General features: G+C 38.0%; 3 protein-coding genes across 14 annotated transcripts in view; 1 reads left to right on the forward strand and 2 right to left on the reverse strand.

Annotated features, from left to right (window-relative positions):
• The window catches only part of tmem138 (transmembrane protein 138), a 10,280-nt gene extending 8,773 nt beyond the window's left edge, over positions 1 to 1,507 (forward strand). The window contains exon 6 of the mRNA XM_077210074.1: positions 655 to 1,507. Coding sequence (XP_077066189.1) covers positions 655 to 767 — 113 coding nt within the window. The 3' untranslated portion in view covers positions 768 to 1,507. The remainder of the gene's footprint in view (positions 1 to 654) is intronic.
• Positions 1,508 to 4,628: 3,121 nt separating this feature from the next.
• Positions 4,629 to 6,898, reverse strand: tmem258 (transmembrane protein 258). Its single transcript, XM_077209884.1, has 4 exons — positions 6,819 to 6,898; positions 6,068 to 6,177; positions 5,120 to 5,248; positions 4,629 to 4,804 (listed from the first exon to the last, which is right to left on the reverse strand). The coding sequence occupies exons 1-3, from the start codon at positions 6,819 to 6,821 to the stop codon at positions 5,122 to 5,124; spliced, it is 240 nt and encodes a 79-aa protein (XP_077065999.1). The 5' UTR covers positions 6,822 to 6,898; the 3' UTR covers positions 4,629 to 4,804; positions 5,120 to 5,121.
• Positions 6,899 to 7,355: 457 nt separating this feature from the next.
• Positions 7,356 to 17,736, reverse strand: part of myrf (myelin regulatory factor) — a 34,451-nt gene continuing 24,070 nt past the window's right edge. For 4 of the 12 annotated variants that reach the window (XM_077210080.1, XM_077210084.1, XM_077210082.1 and 1 more), the window contains exons 17-27: positions 15,592 to 15,674; positions 15,428 to 15,496; positions 15,212 to 15,307; positions 14,540 to 14,616; positions 14,326 to 14,439; positions 13,407 to 13,634; positions 12,313 to 12,406; positions 12,147 to 12,209; positions 11,816 to 11,921; positions 11,351 to 11,425; positions 7,356 to 11,203 (exon numbers count right to left, since the gene is read on the reverse strand). In XM_077210080.1, the coding sequence (XP_077066195.1) occupies positions 11,120 to 11,203; positions 11,351 to 11,425; positions 11,816 to 11,921; positions 12,147 to 12,209; positions 12,313 to 12,406; positions 13,407 to 13,634; positions 14,326 to 14,439; positions 14,540 to 14,616; positions 15,212 to 15,307; positions 15,428 to 15,496; positions 15,592 to 15,674 (1,089 nt within the window). In that variant the 3' untranslated portion in view covers positions 7,356 to 11,119. Of the gene's footprint in view, positions 11,204 to 11,350; positions 11,426 to 11,815; positions 11,922 to 12,146; positions 12,210 to 12,312; positions 12,407 to 13,406; positions 13,635 to 14,325; positions 14,440 to 14,539; positions 14,620 to 15,211; positions 15,308 to 15,427; positions 15,497 to 15,591; positions 15,675 to 17,736 lie in introns of all 12 variants that reach the window. The other 8 variants (XM_077210083.1, XM_077210081.1, XM_077210079.1 and 5 more) reach the window with 4 other exon arrangements.

Raw genomic sequence — 17,736 nt, forward strand, 5'->3', positions numbered from 1 at the left:
GATTCAGGCCTAACCTTCCTCTCATCACACATAAGCTGTTGTAGAGGTGTGATCAAATCAGAGGCGTGATGAGGCCATTTCCTGACAATCAAACTGTTAAAGGTGCAGTGTGTCATTTTTAGCGGCATCTAGCGATGAGGTTGCGAATTGCAACCAACAGAAGTTACGGTGGCCGACAGGAAATGATGTCGTCATCTGAGAAAGCAGAGAGTAGCCAGTTCAGCAATGATGTTTCTTTACAAAGATAAATTAAGAAATTATATTTACTTAATTATTCAGTAAAGCGATATGTTATTGCGAATATTGTTCATCATTGTGTCAGTGTTTTATCCGCTGACTTTAGCTTAGCTTCTTTGCATGAAGAACAACATAGTGATGAAACGCGTTTGTCCGTTTCGGGCTCCTGTAGGAACATGTCGGTGCACTTCAATATAAGAAGTGTAGACAGAAACTGCTCATTCTAACGTAATAAAAATATAACGGTTCATTATGTAAGGTCTTTATGCACCACTGAAAACAGTTATGTATATGATATTGCATTTCTGTCAACAGATCCTCTTGAATATTACACAATGCACCTTTAATCGTCAAGCCATATTTAGCAGTTTTGCTGTTTCACAGAAGTTACATGCTGATGGTTGTGTGTCTCTTCAGCTGCTGTGTTGTATTATTACTTCTACAAACGCACAACCGAGTACCTGGGAGACCCCAGACTTTACGAGGATTCCCCGTGGCTTCGTGACGCATTCGCTAGAGCGCGACAGTGAGAAACCAAACGACTGGAAACCAACCCAAACCGGCGCATCAGGGACGTTAATATTGTGCGAAACAATCTAAAAAACTCACCCAAAGCATTTCCAGAAACAAAACAGATGGACTCAGTCAGAGCCTCGCCATCTTAAAACAAACCTCTGAATTGTAGAGAAGAGGCAAGATGACTTCCAATGGAGCACAAGAGCAAATGGAGAGATTTTGTGTTTTAAATCACTGATGAGAGCAACGAGAAATAAAGCAGATCCTAAAACATGATGTCTGAAGGTTTCTAAAGATGTCCTCGCACAAATGATCTCACTGCCTCCAGGTGTAAAGCTACAATTTTACAGTGACTTTCTATAAGCATTGCTATCCTGTGTAACGTGTAGTAGCACTAAATGCTCTTTTTATATTGTTTTGGATCAGCGCTGGAGCGTTTGATTGTACAGTCGAGCCACGAGAGGTTTCGTTCACTTCAGTTTGCCTTTGAAAAGACGAGTGGAATTTGGTCTGAAGAATCGTCATATTGGAGCTGGGAGGTTTTTTTGTATGTTGACCCAGTTTTTTAAAAATGTGTTTGTAATATTTTCATAAATATCCTCCAAAATCGTAGACGGAGCATCAACAAAGTGCCTCACAGTTCACCCCAACACTACATGAAGTGAGTAAACAGCAGAGCGTCAGTGCACTTGTTATGCTGTAATCGTGATTTTATTCTTCTGTGACCGCTAATAAACATTTTCCATTGGACTGACTCGTGTCTATAATGAAACTTCTTCCTGCCAAGTTTCAGCCATATCTACACCTCACAATTCTGTTGTTGTTGTTTTTTGCCACACATTGTTTTTTAAAGAAGGTCATAGTGACTTTTATCTCACAATTCTGACTTTTTCCCCCTCTCATTCCTGAATTTACATCTCGCAATTGCTTTTTTCCCACCATGGTATAAAAAAGGAAATTGCGACAGTTTATTACACAATTCTGTGGGAAAATTCTCAGAATTGCGAGGGGGAAAAGTTGCCATTACATATTTTATTCCGTGTCGGAAATTCACAGAATTTCTTCTGATATACATATATGGCTTCCAAATATATATATATATATATACACAGTAGTCAACATTTGAAGTGAATCAAAAAATTCATCAAAGTTGTCCGGCACTCTAAAAAATGCTGGGTGTTTTAACCAACTTTTGGTCAAATATGGACAAACCCAAACGTTGGGTTTAAAATGTAATGTAAAAATCTTAATTATAGGCTGGGTTTGTCCATATTTGACCCAAAATTGGGTTGAAACAACCCAGCCGTTTTTAGAGTGCGAGACAAGAAGTATTGTTCAAAATGCATGTATAACTTTTGATCCACTTCAAATGTTGACTATACTGTACTGTATATATATCTGGTATATATATCTGATGCTTTAGTAGTCGCTTTGGCTGCGAGACCGGCGACGATCTCACCGCTGACAGACTGCTCTATTCTGATCTGTCAGATTAAGCTCGGATTGGGGTTTTACGCTCCACAAACAGCCCGCAGGACACAAATAGCATGCCATGTTTTCAAATACCCAGCCATCTCACCCCTCACATCATGTGCATGAACGCAAGGAACCTACTGAGATCTTATTTTAGGAAACATTAGTCTGTCTCTGAACAAAACAATGATTAATGCTGTTTGAAGCTCTATGACATAATGCTGTGTGAAGACATAATGACAGAAATGTGTTACGATTATATATATATTTACTATAATTAATAAATATTAATAAATATTAATAATTAATTATTAACCAATTCTATTGGTTGGGGTTAAAAAGCTTGGAAAGTGAACCTGGTTAAAATGTACCAAAAAGAGATGAGAACCCATGGCTAAGGTCAGTGTGAATAAAAAAAAAAGCATGTTTTTTCCCCCGTCAATTCGTCAAATGATGATTTTAATAGAAATATACAGTTGCATTTAATTTTATGAAAGTGACTTACAATTGAGGTTAATTTGGAAGCTTGTTTCCACAACTGAATAAGGGGAAATTGCAACCTTTTTATATTGCAATTGCGAGTTTATAGCACGTAATTGTGAGAAAAAAAAGTGAGAATTGAAAAGTCTGAAATAAATAAAAAGTTGCAATTCTAACTTTTTTTCTCACAATTGCAAGTTTATATCGCAATTCCCTTTTTTCTTAAAACGGCAAGTTTATTTCTCACATTTCTGACTTACAACTCACAATTAAGAGTTTATATCTCGCAATTTTGAGAAAAAGCAGAAACTGCGAGAAAAAGTCAGAATTGCAACTTTTCTTAAAATTTTTCTTGCAATTCTGACTTTTCTAGCATTTGCATATTTCTCGCAATTCTAACTTTTTTTATTTTTTAGATTTGTTTGATATAATCTCACAATTATGATATACCCTCACCTAAAGGATTATTAGTAACACCATACTAATACTGTGTTTGACCCCCTTTCGCCTTAAGAACTGCCTTAATTCTGCGTGGCATTGATTCAACAAGGTGCTGAAAGCATTCTTTAGAAATGCTGGCCCATATTGATAGGATAGCAACTTGCATTTGATGGAGATTTGTGGGATGCACATCCAGGGCATGAAGCTCCCGTTCAACCACATCCCAAAGATGCTCTATTGGGTTGAGATCTGGTGACTGTGGGGGCCATTTTAGTATAGTGAACTCATTGTCATGTTCAAGAAACCAATTTGAAATGATTTGAGCTTTGTGACATGGTGCATTATCCTGCTGGAAGTAGCCATAAGAGGATGGGTACACAATGGCCATAAAGGGATGGACATGGTCAGAAACAATGCTCAGGTAGGCCGTGGCATTTAAACGATGCCCAATTGGCACTAAGGGGCCTAAAGTGTGCCAAGAAAACATCCCCCACACCATTACACCACCACCAGCAGCCTGCACAGTGGTAACAAGGCATGATGGATCCATGTTCTCATTCTGTTGACTCTACCATCTGAATGTCTCAACAGAAATCGAGACTCATCAGACCAGGCACCATTTTTCCAGTCTTCAACTGTCCAATTTTGGTGAGCTCTTGCAAATTGTAGCCTCTTTTTCCTATTTGTAGTGGAAATGAGTGGTACCCGGTGGGGTCTTCTGCTGTTGTAGCGCATCCGCCTCAAGGTTGTGCGTGTTGTGGCTTCATAAATGCTTTGCTGCATACCTCGGTTGTAACGAGTGGTTATTTCAGTCAAAGTTGCTCTTCTATCAGCTTGAATCAGTCGGCCCATTCTCCTCTGACCTCTAGCATCAACAAGGCATTTTCGCCCACAGTACTGCCGCATACTGGATGTTTTTCCCTCTTCACACCATTCTTTGTAAACCCTAGAAATGGTTGTGAGTGAACATCCCGGTAACTGAGCAGATTGTGAAATACTCAGACCGGCCTGGCCTGTCTGGCACCAACAACTATGCCACGCTCAAAATTGCTTAAATCACCTTTCTTTCCCATTCTGACATTCAGTTTGGAGTTCAGGAGATTGTCTTGACCAGGACCACACCCCTAAATGCACTGAAGCAACTGCCATGTGATTGGTTGATTAGATAATTACATTAATGAGAAATTGAACAGGTTTTCCTAATAATCCTTTAGGTGAGTGTATAAAGTCCAATTCTGAGGGGAAAAAGCCAGACTTTTTTTTCTCAGAACTGCAAATGTATATATCGTGATTCTGACTTTATAACTCACAATTGAGAGTTTACATCACAAAATTATGAGAAAAGTTAGAATTGTGAGAAAAGTCGCTATTACCTTTTTTATTCTGTGGCGGAAACAAACTTCCATAGGTTAAAAATTAAAATGAATCAAGGACAAATAATCTCAAAAATAACAGTGGAGGAAAATGAAAACCAAGAATCATTTTTTATTTTCTAACAAAACCTTTTATTTTCGAAATAATAACCCACATTCCCGTCCATCATGTCAGTGCAAACTCCATCCAAAATTCCGGCACGTCTGTGACAAAGCTGGAAGTCCCGGAAAAAAACTTTCTGATTAACTTGGAATGTTTTCCTTAACATGTACATTTCCACAACCTGACAAACACAAATATAACAGATGTCATAAATAATGATTTCAGACTGCAAAGGTTTCCATCATGCATGCAGAATTCATGGACTGTAAATACTGTAATTTCAAGGATAATATATAAACTGATCAAGCTACAGACTAGGGTTATTACAGTTAACTAAACCATTTTCTTTCAAAAATATGTCATTAACTGAAATAAAATAAAAATTGTAACTAATTATTATGCAAGTTTAACTTGATGTAATAAAAGTAATTCAAAATATACTAATAAAAAGTGTGATGTATCTGAATAATAGTGAAGAGGCACTAGAGACACTCACTTTCAGACAAAAATGCCGACCCAGAGTAAGAGGAAGAGAACGCCGAAGCCCATGAAGAGCGACGCCACCAGAGAAATCAGCAGCTCTTTGTACACGTCTCTCGTGTACTTCGTGGACGTTACTTCATATCTGAGAAAGTGTCAAGGATGCACAGACTCATCTTTTTAAGCTTAAGTTTACAATCACATTATCTATGGAAGCTTTTTTTCTGCCACGGAATAAAAACTAAAAATAAAGGGAATTGCAACTTTTTCTCTCACAATTCTGAATCTTTTCTCACTATCGCAAAACATCTCATTAACATCTTGTAATTTTGACTCTCTCAATTCTGAGTTTACATCTCGCAACACCGTCTTAGTTTCCGTCACGAAAAGAGGCAATTATGACTTTTTATCTCACAATACTTATTTTTTCTCTTGCAATTGCGAGTTTTTATTTCACAAATTCAGACTTTTCTTCTCAGAACTGCAAGTTCATATCTATCAGTTTGGAGTGTATTTCTCGCAAATCTGTCTTTTTCTCACAAATGCAAGACGAGTTTACATCTCACAATTCTGTTTTTGTTCCAGTCACACACAAAAAAAGGTAATTGCGACTTTATCTCACAATTCTGACTTTCCGTCTCAGAACTGAAAATGTTTATCTCAGAATTCTGAGTTTATATCTTGTCTTTTTCTCACAATTTTGACTTTTTTCTTGCAATTCTGTTTTTGTTGTTGTTTCCATCATGGAAAAAAGGTCATTGCAACACAATGTTCATTTGTCAAAGGTCATTCTCACAATTCTGCAAGAAGAAAAGTCTTAATTGTTAAGTTGCAATGACCTTTTTGGTAACATTTTTTTGAATAGCGAGATGGTCACAATTTCCTTTTTTTTTTTGAGGCGGAAACAAGCTTCCATGCATATCTGATGGGATTACAGAAAGGAACTGTTAATAGTGAAGGATACACAAAGAACCAGGCAGTGAAGAACATGCCGATGGCCAGCAGCACTATGGTGAGGTGGGGGAACACGGCCGGGTTCACCGGGCTGGTGTATCTCGTCATGGCTTCCAACTCCTGCACAAACAGCCATTTACACTGATATCAGGACTGATTCATCTCAAGATGCTCGTCATCACGTGATAAAATCAAATAACAATAAAAACAACACAAACATGACATAAAGAGACTTGAAAGAACAGGTGTATAAAAGAGCTGAACTGATCTGGTTTTACCAATATGGATATCTAAAGAGTAGAAAATCATACATCATTATTTCTTCAATATTTACTTAGAAATTCCAAACAGAGGTGAGATTAACCTTTGACAAAACTGTCGGTGGATATAACGTTACACAATACATAAAGGTGAAGACAATAATAAAACTGACTGACTTGCTAAATTAATAGTGCAACACTTCTCTCTGCATAACCTATATTATAAGTTAACATGAAGCCTATACAGATACATATTTATGATTAAAACATGCATAAGATATTTTGTAAAACTTTTTTTTATTTGTGTCCGCAGTAAAAAAAAAAAAACATCAGCAGACTCCTGACTGACATCAGCGGCTAACTGCTAACGCTAAATGCAATTTAACAAGACAAGAGCGATAAAAGAAAATACTAGATACGTTATTTGCCGTTTCAATTCATTACTGGACTCTCGGGGGTTTAAAAACATAATTATTCGCTGTTAAATCATGCGTTACTTACCATCGTGTGACAGGTAAAGGATGAATCCGTCTCCGACCGGAAGAAGAGCAAGAACAGCCACGTAAGGGAAGACTGTCCGGAAGAGGAGTGACTAACAGCGTCATACAAAATAAAAGTCCTCCCTGATAGACAGATATCACCATACAAAATAAAATTCCTCCCTGATAGATAGATATCACCATACAAAATAAAAGTCCTCCCTGATCGACAGATAGATATCACCATACAAAATAAAAGTCCTCCCTGATCGACGGATAGATATCATCCAACAAAATAAAATTCCTCCCTGATAGAAAGATAATACCATAGACATAATAAATACTGTATTTACTATGTCTAGGGATATCACCATACAATATAAAATTCCTCCCTGTTAGATAGATATCACATACAAAATAAAAGTCCTCACTGGTAGATATATATCACCATAGACATAATAAATACTGTACTTACTATGTCTATGGATATCACCATACAAAATAAAATTCCTCCCTGGAAGGGAGTGTGTTATGACTGTAACACAAGGAAGAATTTAAATTTAGTATCCAGAAAAAAATATTTATTTAATTTATGCATCATGCTTGCATACATTTGTATTATGACATCAGTATACATACATGTAAAAAAAAAAGAAGTGAGACTGAAATTATGCAGCTGAACTAAAAATAATGATTATGTATCAATATACAACATGGCTTTCAGAAAGCTCAGATAAAGCGAAGGAAATGAGAAAATGTTCAGGGACAAAAACACAATAGTGAATTAGGTTTTAAAAAATATTTTAGTTCTTACTGGGCTTTGAGCCATAAAGACAAACAAAACAAAACTGAACACTGAGAAAAATATAGTTTTTCTTCTCTGTCCTTTGGTGGTAAAATCAGTTCATGTAATTTTATACTAGTCATTGATGAACAAGAAATGCTTTACCAAACTTAAGACGAGTTATTTAAAATGTTTAAAATGCAATGTTTTTAACCAAACATGTTATGATTAACAAAGCATAAAAGTAGTAAAATTACATGTTAAAAAAACTAATTTAATGAAGAGTAAAAAGAACAGAAATAAAGGATATGGTTGTACATAATGAAAGTTAAAACAAATAAAAACCAAACTGAATTTTCACAAAAACATTTAAAGGATGTTTTATATTTTACAGAGCATTTAAACAGTTTTAGATGTCACAGAAAACATTAGAAAAAATATTTACAGTGCATAGTTTGGAAGTGCTTCCACAAAAGGCTGGTTTACTCAGGACAGAATATGTGATATTCCCTATGATTTTTAACAAATATCCATATATTAGATTTTAAACTGTGTTTATACTCATCCATTAGTGTGGAATTATGGAAATAGTAATTTTAGTGCACAACAATTTTCAGTCAACACTTTCCTGGTTCTCTTCATGATTTGACCATCATAATCACGTTACCCAGCCTTACAAAGACTACTTTATGGCTTTCCTTATTGCTTTAAAATATTCAAACAATATCTATAACACCAACATGTTAAGTGTACAAGGATAATAAACAAACAAAAGACAAAAAAACTCAAAATAATGCATTGAAATTCACACAGTGCTGGATTACAATAACCATAAATCTACTGGGTTTTATTTAGTAATACTCAAAATATGGGACATTGTCTGAGAAATTCTCGGAGAATCGCCGTTCTGATCAAAAGTGATGCTCCAACTGTTAGACAAGTAACGTTCAGATAAAACTATACAAGAATATACTGCATATAAACTGTTCAAAACATCTATTTTGAACACAATCATTGGTTACGGCTTGTATAGTATGCATAGCAGCATACTAAAGTTAAAACAATGCATTTAAAACAAAAGAAAGAACATATGGTGTAAAAGGGAAGATTAAGTACCATAGTAAAAACTCAATTTGAAGTGTTTCCTGACAGTTAATGAGTGTACGATCCAGTGTTTTTGCCAGTGTTTGACTTACGATTGCTATTGGTTCCAGTCTATCCAGTTTTAAAGAGAAATCCAGTGACTTTAACTCACAAATCCAGTAGTAATGGTTCCTCTTTTAATTCTTTCTCGATATGAGATGATATATTTACTGCGGTAACTATGTCAACCATATTAAATTTAGATACTTTCTACACTGCTTACTTCATATCTGTATTTAACTGTATCTCTCCAGTGGACGTGACTGCAGAAATTAACCCTAAGTTCACCAAACCGCGAGGTAAATAACCTGATTCGTGTCTCATTAATAATGAGCCAGTTGGTGCAGTTAAAGCCATTTCCAGTGTGCAGAAAAAATGAAAAGACTTTAAAAATGAGTATGCAGATCCGTTAAAGCCGGTATTAAAAAGGCAAAAGCAATCGCTTCTAGCCAAGCGAGTTTGGTTTCATGCACTGTTGCATAATGTAGTGCAAGCATGCCTTGCATTGTCAGCACTGTCACAAGTGGTGCTATAGCAGGAAACATAGCATCAACTCTCTAATATTCTCCATAAATATATACATTACACTAGATGTCGCCTTGGGGTTCTAAGCATGCGTCAAATCCGCCGCCATCTTGGAACAGGGGTCTTGTCATAGGAAGTAGCTAGGTAACGCTGAATGCCGGACTTTTCTGCTGCGTATGGATGTTCACACGAACTAAATCTAAAAACCAGACGGCAAGGGATTACATTTCACAAGAATGTTTTTAAATTTCTCTGGACTCAATGCATGTCTGACCGTTGGAACGAACCAAAAAAAATAGAAAATCGCATTCATGACGATTTATGGTGATTTTATTTCCGTTAGACCTTTTCCTACATTGACGCCAAAGCGTTAAAGAGGAGGAGCTCCCCTGTTCCATGATGGCGGCTCTATTGACGCGTTCGTTCCAATGAACTGCCGTAGCCAAGGCGACATCTGGTGTTTATATCTATGAATATTCTCTGCCAGCTCAACCTCACGTCATAGCGAAGCAAGAGTTAGAACAGAATCTTGCCGAGCAAGCTGGTTAAAATTCATGAAACTGTCGAGATGTCACAATAAGAGCAGAAACACCCCAGAAAGCAATAGCCATCATTTCACCGTCAAGGTTAACTATAGACCCAATATACCGTAGTCCGGCTATGAGTAACACTTCTAGCCAAAATTACCTTGAATTTGGTTACACGTCGTTTTTGCCAAAATAACTTGTGAGATGTATGATATTCCATCATGTAACCAAAGTCAACAGAGATTACAAGGTGTTTGGTTTCATTTCTTTGACATGTTATCTAATTGATGACTCTGTTCTTGGGTTATGCTTAGACGTCTATTACATTTTTTAGCCTAGATATCAGGGCTGTATTTGGACGGCTATTAGACGTCTTTTAAATGCAAAATTGCTTGCTGGGATGTTTTAAAGAGGCTATATGATGCTTTTTAATATTTTCCTTGTCATTTAGTGTGTAATGTATCTGTCGGTGCATGTATATGATCTGCACAGTTACAAAGCTCATAGTTTCCCACAAAGTGATTTAATCTAGCCTGTCTAACAGAGAACGCAGATCCAGACCTGCCTAAAACACCTCGATCCACGTCGAGATATTACTTCCTCAAACATCCATGTCACAATGTGAAATATTATTAGCATGAAATAAAGCTGAAACTCATGATTACAGTAATGAGCGTTACATTTCTGACACTTGCTTGAGGTTTTCGGCCAATCACAACGCACTGGGTCAGCTGGCCAATCAGAGCACTCTGAGCTCTTCAGAAGGAGGGGCTTAATAGAAATCAGTGCATTTCAGACAGACTGGGAATAGAGGGGCTGCAATAATGTACAGTATGTGAAAAATGTGTTTTGAGCATTAAAGCACGGTAACCTATTTTAATACACCCAATAAACAAAATAATGAACTTTTAAAACAGCATCATATGGCCTCTTTAAGAAATGAAATAGGGTCCTTTTTGATTTCTTGTTGACTTTAAGTGCAGTTCATGGTGTAACAGTCGAGTTTACAGAAAGACTGCAGAACATGAGCTCCACCCAACAGCCCATGCACTGGTACCTGTTTATATTATATCTTGGCTAATCAAAAGAAATGTATGTAAATGTGTCTGTGTGCAAGTGTAAATATAAGTGATATGTCATTGAGGTTAAGGCTAAGTGATCTCGTAAGAAAAATTATTTTTGAAATATGCTCATTTTCCTTTCGTCTTGTACAAATATGCGCAGAACAAACACAGATAAGACGTCTTTAACAGCCGCCCAGATAAAACAGTCTTTGAATCTGGGGTGGCGATACGAGTGGACACAGGAGAAGCTGAAGCTGAACGACATGAATCTTGACGCTCCTTAGCATTTGCTTTGAATGAGGAAACTGTACTCAGAGCACTGGGAGGACACAACGTCATCTTCACTGCTACATCCATTTTGACTCTGTTGACAGAGAGGTTAAATGGTTAACTTGCGTATAACACTGAAAATCAGTTTCCTAAGCATGCACAATTTAATATGATATTTTTTTTCTGGTTAGGACACATTGAAAGAGCGTGAGATAAACAGTTATGTCTGAAGTCCACTCACTGAATGTGACACTCTGAAATGATAGGTGACCTCTTGAAAAGGCATTACAGGAAGTGACCACAGGTGGCTGGTCCCCTGTTAGAAAAAAAGTTTGCATGTGACAAGCGAAGCATATTTAAGGAGTGACGTTCTCAGTTACTACAGGTGCAATTCCTCTCACAGCTTTTTTCAACTGCTTACACACATTTTCAAAACTTTGCCTCTTTTTTTTTCAAAACTTTACACACAAATCAAATAATTGCACACACTAAATGCAAAATGCCTCACATCTCTTGCAAAATGAAGCACTGCATTTCAAATATCTCAAACACATCTCAAAAGCAAACATTTGTCTTACATTGCAAACACATTTTTGGATATATCATATACACACAGTTATTCAAAACCTAAAGCTCTTCTTTCATGAGCTCTTTTTGTGTGTAAGCAGATGAAAAAACCCCTGTAAAATAGGACCAATAATCTCACCGTTGTAAAAGTGCTCCGCTCTAATGAGAAAGAGGCTTCTGGATGATTTGAACAGAGACGCCCCCTGGTGGCTCCACACCGCCACACCCACACCACCTCAGAGGAGCTTAAAGAGAAGAAGAGATCTCGATGAGTCAGATGTGTGTGTTAGTATCTCAGGGGTGATTCTAGGGTCAGAGGATAAAGACAACTGAGGATGTGTCTGAGGACATCCATTGATCAATTACTGAAATATGACACACTACAAAACACTTTACAGTAAAACACATCTTATCAGTGAGGAGTCATATCTTATGAAGCAAATCTCTTAACCGTGTGTGTTTATACTCACATCATGTGCAGAGTTATGTAAGACATAGATGAGTTTTTGTCTCCATTTAGAAACACGGTAAAGCTGCAAATGAATAAAAGACATCAGATGCCTGAAGAAATCAGTGCTGCTGGATAACTGGCCATTTTGTGAGCCATTATAGCGATCTGAACACACACACACACACCTGCAGCTCTCAGATGCGGAACAATCAAGCATTTTGATCTCCTGATCCATCTCGAGGATGTGTAGTTTACTCAGACGGGCTAGTGGATTTCCACCTGTGTATAAAACATACATATACTGTATATATATATGTATAAAACGTGTGAGTTATTCTTTATATCAGTGTCACTGTTTCGTAACTCCGTGAAACGCGTCCATTGTAGTCTTGACTTTTCTTCCGGGAACGAACATGTCACAATATTCCTCATTTAAATAATTAATACGCAGAATAAAGTTGAAACTGGAGGTTATGGAAAGAGGCGGGACATTTCCAAAACACGCTTGAAGTGCTTGACCAATCACAACACACTGCTCCAGCCAACCAATCAGAGCACTTTGCGCTTCATAGAGATCAGGGGTGTGTTTCCCGAAAGTATCGTTAGCCAACTATGGTCGCAAGTTCCATCATTATCAGCACAGTTCAACGAGTCCGTGTTTCCCGAAAACATAGTTCCCACGAAAATTCGCAAACAGCATCTCAAAGTTGTGTGTTCGGAAACGAGAGCTCTCGACCTGTGGTTATAAGTTTTTTCTTGTTTGCATGACATGTGGACTAAATCCTTATCTTGAGCAAAAATTCGGGATCTATATCTTTCATTTCGAATAAACATGCAAATGTCATTTACTTTTAGTTTTAGCACTGTTTTTTTTTTTCTCAGATGCCATGTCCGTAATATATAACAAAAAATCTATAGCATTAACTCGATAAAAGAAGTTATTACTCGACCACCTGCGTTGCGTGACATCATTAACCAACGTGGTTGAACGACAAATTTGCGACAGCACGGATTCGTGACTAGCTAAATCATTTCTTCAATTATGCATCATACCATAGTATTTACGCAGCGAGTTACATTGTTGTACAGGAAACGCACCCCTGAGCGTTACTGACAGACCGGGAAGAGAGGTGATGGTCTTTTTCGAACATTCAAGCATGAAAACCTATTCTAGTAGAGCCAAAAACCAAAATCAAGACATTGAAAAAGGTATAATAATAGATTAATTCTACAAAGTTCTACTCTATACGTATGTATATATGTGTGTGTGTGTGTGTACCCTGTGTGTTGACACTGCGCTGTCTACGGGGCGGGGGCTGTTGTCCCCCAGGCAAGCGTTTGGTTGCTCCGCTCAGCTCGGGAGGTTGAGGCGGCCGCTTGGCTTTGCTGAGAAACTGAGGAGCCGACGTGTGACTCAGACGGTTCTTGTTCCGGCTGTCTTTGTCCAGCGGCCGAGACTTTGCCTTCTTATTAATAGTGGCCTGGGTGGGAATGGCAGTGCTGGAGTCTGAGAGCGAGAGAGACAGTGAGAGAAACGAAACTATATTTTCTTTTTCTTAATCTAACAAAAAGAGGAGGATAGAGGAGCTTTCATTATCCTTGATGTGGCAATTCACTGATTCATTCATTAAACCGAATCAATGATTCAACCCAAAAAAGTTTTCCTTCATAATATGATGTATTTTTGTTAAACAGAAAAGTCTTTTTGACCAGGAAAAAATGTAGAGGAAGACATTTATTAAGAAAGTAGATCAACTTTAAATTCATTTTAATCTTTAAAGAGTCATTGGTAACACTTTACTTGAAGCCTTTACGTATAATGCATTATTAAGGTATTCATAATGTATATTATAATCCATTGTTTTTTCAAGTAATTGTATCCAAAGTTAAAAAGCATTAAATATTTGTAGATTCCTTGTTACATCTGAAATTGTTTGTTTGTCATGTGTTTTAATGAATTATACTTTCCAAAAGTGTAACAATGAATAGGTAAGTATTATAATGTATTATAACTCTTACATGAGATCATTCAATGCATTTAAAGGTGCATTACAAGGTATAAACTTTTATAATGCATTACATATAAAGGCTTCAATGAAAGTTTTACTGAGTGATTTGTAACAGCTCTGATGGCAGCATATTCAAAAACTTTCATTCTGTCCAAATTTGTCATTTATGTTGTGATGTAGTTGTCAGACCTGGAGTGGATTGGTTGTTGCCTGGCGACAGACTGATAGTGGCTGATTGGTTGGTTGTGGCAGGTGTTGGAGGGCAGCAGGGCGGGTGATTGGACAATGATGGGGATGTGGAGTCTGTAAGCAGATAATGACCTTCTATAAAACTATTAATCAAAATATGCATACTGTAAAAATACAACATGTGCATTATTTGTGTGAGTGTGTTTTCTGGGACCTGTGGAGAGAGTGGATGTTGTCACTCTGACAGGGGAGAAAGAAGCCTGGCGAGCCGAACCCAGAGCAGAACGAGACCTGCTGAAACAGAGATATTATACCATAGAAATCACATGAGGTCTCTTTATATCTCAACTGTTTTTTTTTTTCAGAAAGATAACGGAGAATAAATGTCTCAAACTTGTGCAGATTTTCCAAGATACTAGCCAGACTTCTCAATATGAACTCAAACATGTCTCATCAATTCACCTAAGATCAAATGATCTGAGCTGCTGTCCACATTTATTATAGCTCTATACCTTTAATGAACTTCGCAGACACCGTTGATAATTTGACATGAAAAGTCTACACTACCATTCTAAACTTTGGTGTCAGAAAGAGTTTTTAAAAAGAAATGTATATTTTTATTCGGCAAGGATGCATTAAAATGAGACTTTTATAAAGATTTCTATTTCAAATAAATGCTGTTCTTTTGAACAGAATAATAAATGTGTTGTAGTTTCCAATAAAAAATGAAGCAGCACAACTGTTTTTAACATTAATAATGAGAAGAAATGTTCCTTGAGAAAAACATTTCAGGAATAAATTACATTTAAAAACAGGGAAATCTTTCAGAGCTGGATGAGAAGATGAAGTGATAGAGGAACAGAGATAAGGGAAGTGGACAGCATACCACAGACAGAAGGATGGACAGAATGTGACTGTTGTAGTGAGGAAGGGCGTCCAAGAGACGAAAAGAAGGCAGTGGGACGCAGAGCTGCAAACCACACTGAGAGAAATAAGCAAGAGGAGATCAAACGAGAGCAGGCAGGAACAAAGAGAAGTCATCTGAGCATGATGTGCTGGTGTGTACATGTGAATGGATGCTTGTGTGTGAACATGTACATACCCCTCAACATCATTTATGCTTCCATGGTGTTGAAGATTGAGCACATAGAGGATGGACATGGATATGACACTAAAGAACGAGACAGAGAGAGATGATAATGAGCATGAAACAGAGACTCAGAATATTGATTCTAATGTTTTGGGTTGAATGATTTCCTCTCTGACCTGAAGGCCATTATGATGACCAGCGCCAGGATGGTGCCCTGCATGAATCTGTGACTCAGGCAACTCTGCTCCGGGACGGACCTCTGCAACACACATCTCGACAATCATTCTATCCCATTCCATCTCACAGTACCTTATCTTGTCCCATCCCATTCAATTTTACTCAATTCCACTGAATCTCATCATATCTCATATCAAGAGAAATGTTTACAATGAGTGTAGAAATACATTTTCACACAAGATTTTTGCATTATGGGATAGTGCTTGAAAATGGTTTTATATTAGAAGGCACAATCCTTCTTTTTATACCATAGTATATAATGGTCAGTTATGAATTCCACATATCTTCCACAGAAGTCATTTTGACGCCCTCAGAGACCCTAAAGGGACCTTCCATCTTACTTCCCAATATTCCTGCCCCTAAATCTTCAGCCTTGCTGACTATGCAGTCTTGTTGGGACAGGGTTGCCATTTATCAACCATCCACAATCACAGCATTCGTCAGTGAAGAGTCTCTATGTATTTATAAACCCACTGTAAACCTTTCTCTTTTTGAGCTTTGGTTAGGAGTGGCTGAAATGCAACTTTACGCACAACTGCCAGCCTGCATTGAGAGGTTCTTGAGACTTCAGAGAAACCAGCAGCTTTAAACAGCCTCCCTGTTTGCTGCTCAACAGTGGCTTTTTTATAGCTGCCCTTTTAGTACAATTAATTTGTTTGACAGAAACGTCCCTAATAAGCCTTTATCTGACCGGGTCTTCTGTGCTTTAAAGGTCCCATGACATGCTTCTTTTTGTAGGCTTTGATATAGGCCTTAGTGGTCCGTCGTACTGTGTCTGAAATCCTTTTCCCAAAATTCATCCTTGGTACAGAATTATAGCCACTATAAGCCAACCCACAATGAGCTTTCCTTCAGATGTGCCGTTTCAGTGTCTGTAGCTTTAAATGCTAATGAGGAGGAGAAAGGCGGGGCAAGGTGTAGGGCAGGTGTGGCCTTGACCAGCTTGCGGCAACGGTACCATGCATGTTTACATTGGATATATTGCAATGGCACGCAGACACAAGCATTTCAGCTTGACCCAGAATCTGGTCCGGATGGAGAAGCAACGGATGAAGAAGTTGCAAAAAAGCGGCTCCAGCAGGACATCTCCGAATGGTTAGTTTAAAATATTATGTCTGGATACGGTACTTTATCCCGATGGTTTACGTATGCTGTTAGTTATTATCATGTAGCTAGCCTACTGTTGCCTTTTCATGTTGCTCTGATTTGCTAACGTTTTAAAGCTGTATTAGCATTTATATCAGTAATATTTGTAGTTTAGAGAAGCCTGTAATGTGGCTTATTTTTTTGATGACAAAGTTCTCAATGTCCTCGTATAATGAAGTCATGTTACACATAACCAATGATTTACTCCTCAAGAGTTAACTCTACTCGACACCTGCATATATATAATACAGGGCTGCCAACTCTCACGCATTGAGCGTGAGACACACGCAATTGACCCAATTCTCACGCTCTCACGCCACACCCCCGATTTCTCACGCTTAAGTGTCAACCCGGTAGGTAAAATGCCTGAAAGATGAGTTTATCTATATATCTACCTGTTGAGCCACTCGCGATCGACTAGTTATACCGCAAATTAGTTAAATATCCCGTAATCTAGAGTAAAGATATTGTGCTCCAAACCGCGCGCACGGCAGAGGTAAGCGAGCGAGAGACCTTGCGTGTGCAGACCAACCCCCCCCCAGCCCCCCCCAACCCCCCCCCCCCCCCCTTGGAGTAGTCTCACGCCAAGCTAAACTCAAAAGTTGGCAGCCCTGTATATATATATATATAATCCACTGGTTCTTCTGGGGCTTGGATGAAGGAACTAAAAAAATACTCCTGTGTTCATTTGTACATTCTATTATTGAGCAACGGCCGTGCTTCGCTCATTCACACGCCATGCTGTTTCTCGAGGAAAAACTCAAATCGCACGTGTTCGTACTTCCTAGCTAATTTTTTAATGGGCGGGTTAAAATCTCTGGGCGGGAAAAAAGCAGAGAAAGGGGAGGTAACCTTTATGACGTCATACGGGGAAGATTCAAGATCAGCTCGTCTGAGCTTTCATTTTCTCAAAGGCGGAGAAAGATAGCCAAAGCTCG

Source organism: Siphateles boraxobius, unplaced genomic scaffold, assembly GCF_051911475.1.
Source record: "Siphateles boraxobius isolate OS27281-9 unplaced genomic scaffold, OSU_SipBor_1 65, whole genome shotgun sequence".
In the NCBI taxonomy this organism is placed as follows: Eukaryota; Metazoa; Chordata; class Actinopteri; order Cypriniformes; family Leuciscidae; genus Siphateles; species Siphateles boraxobius.

What these genes read in the sequence shown, in the direction of transcription:
- tmem258 (XM_077209884.1), bottom strand. An exon ending in TTCACTGCCTGGTTCTTTGT is followed by an intron (nt 5,249 to 6,067) that starts GTATCCTTCACT and finishes ACACTTTCTCAG; the next exon opens with ATATGAAGTAACGTCCACGA.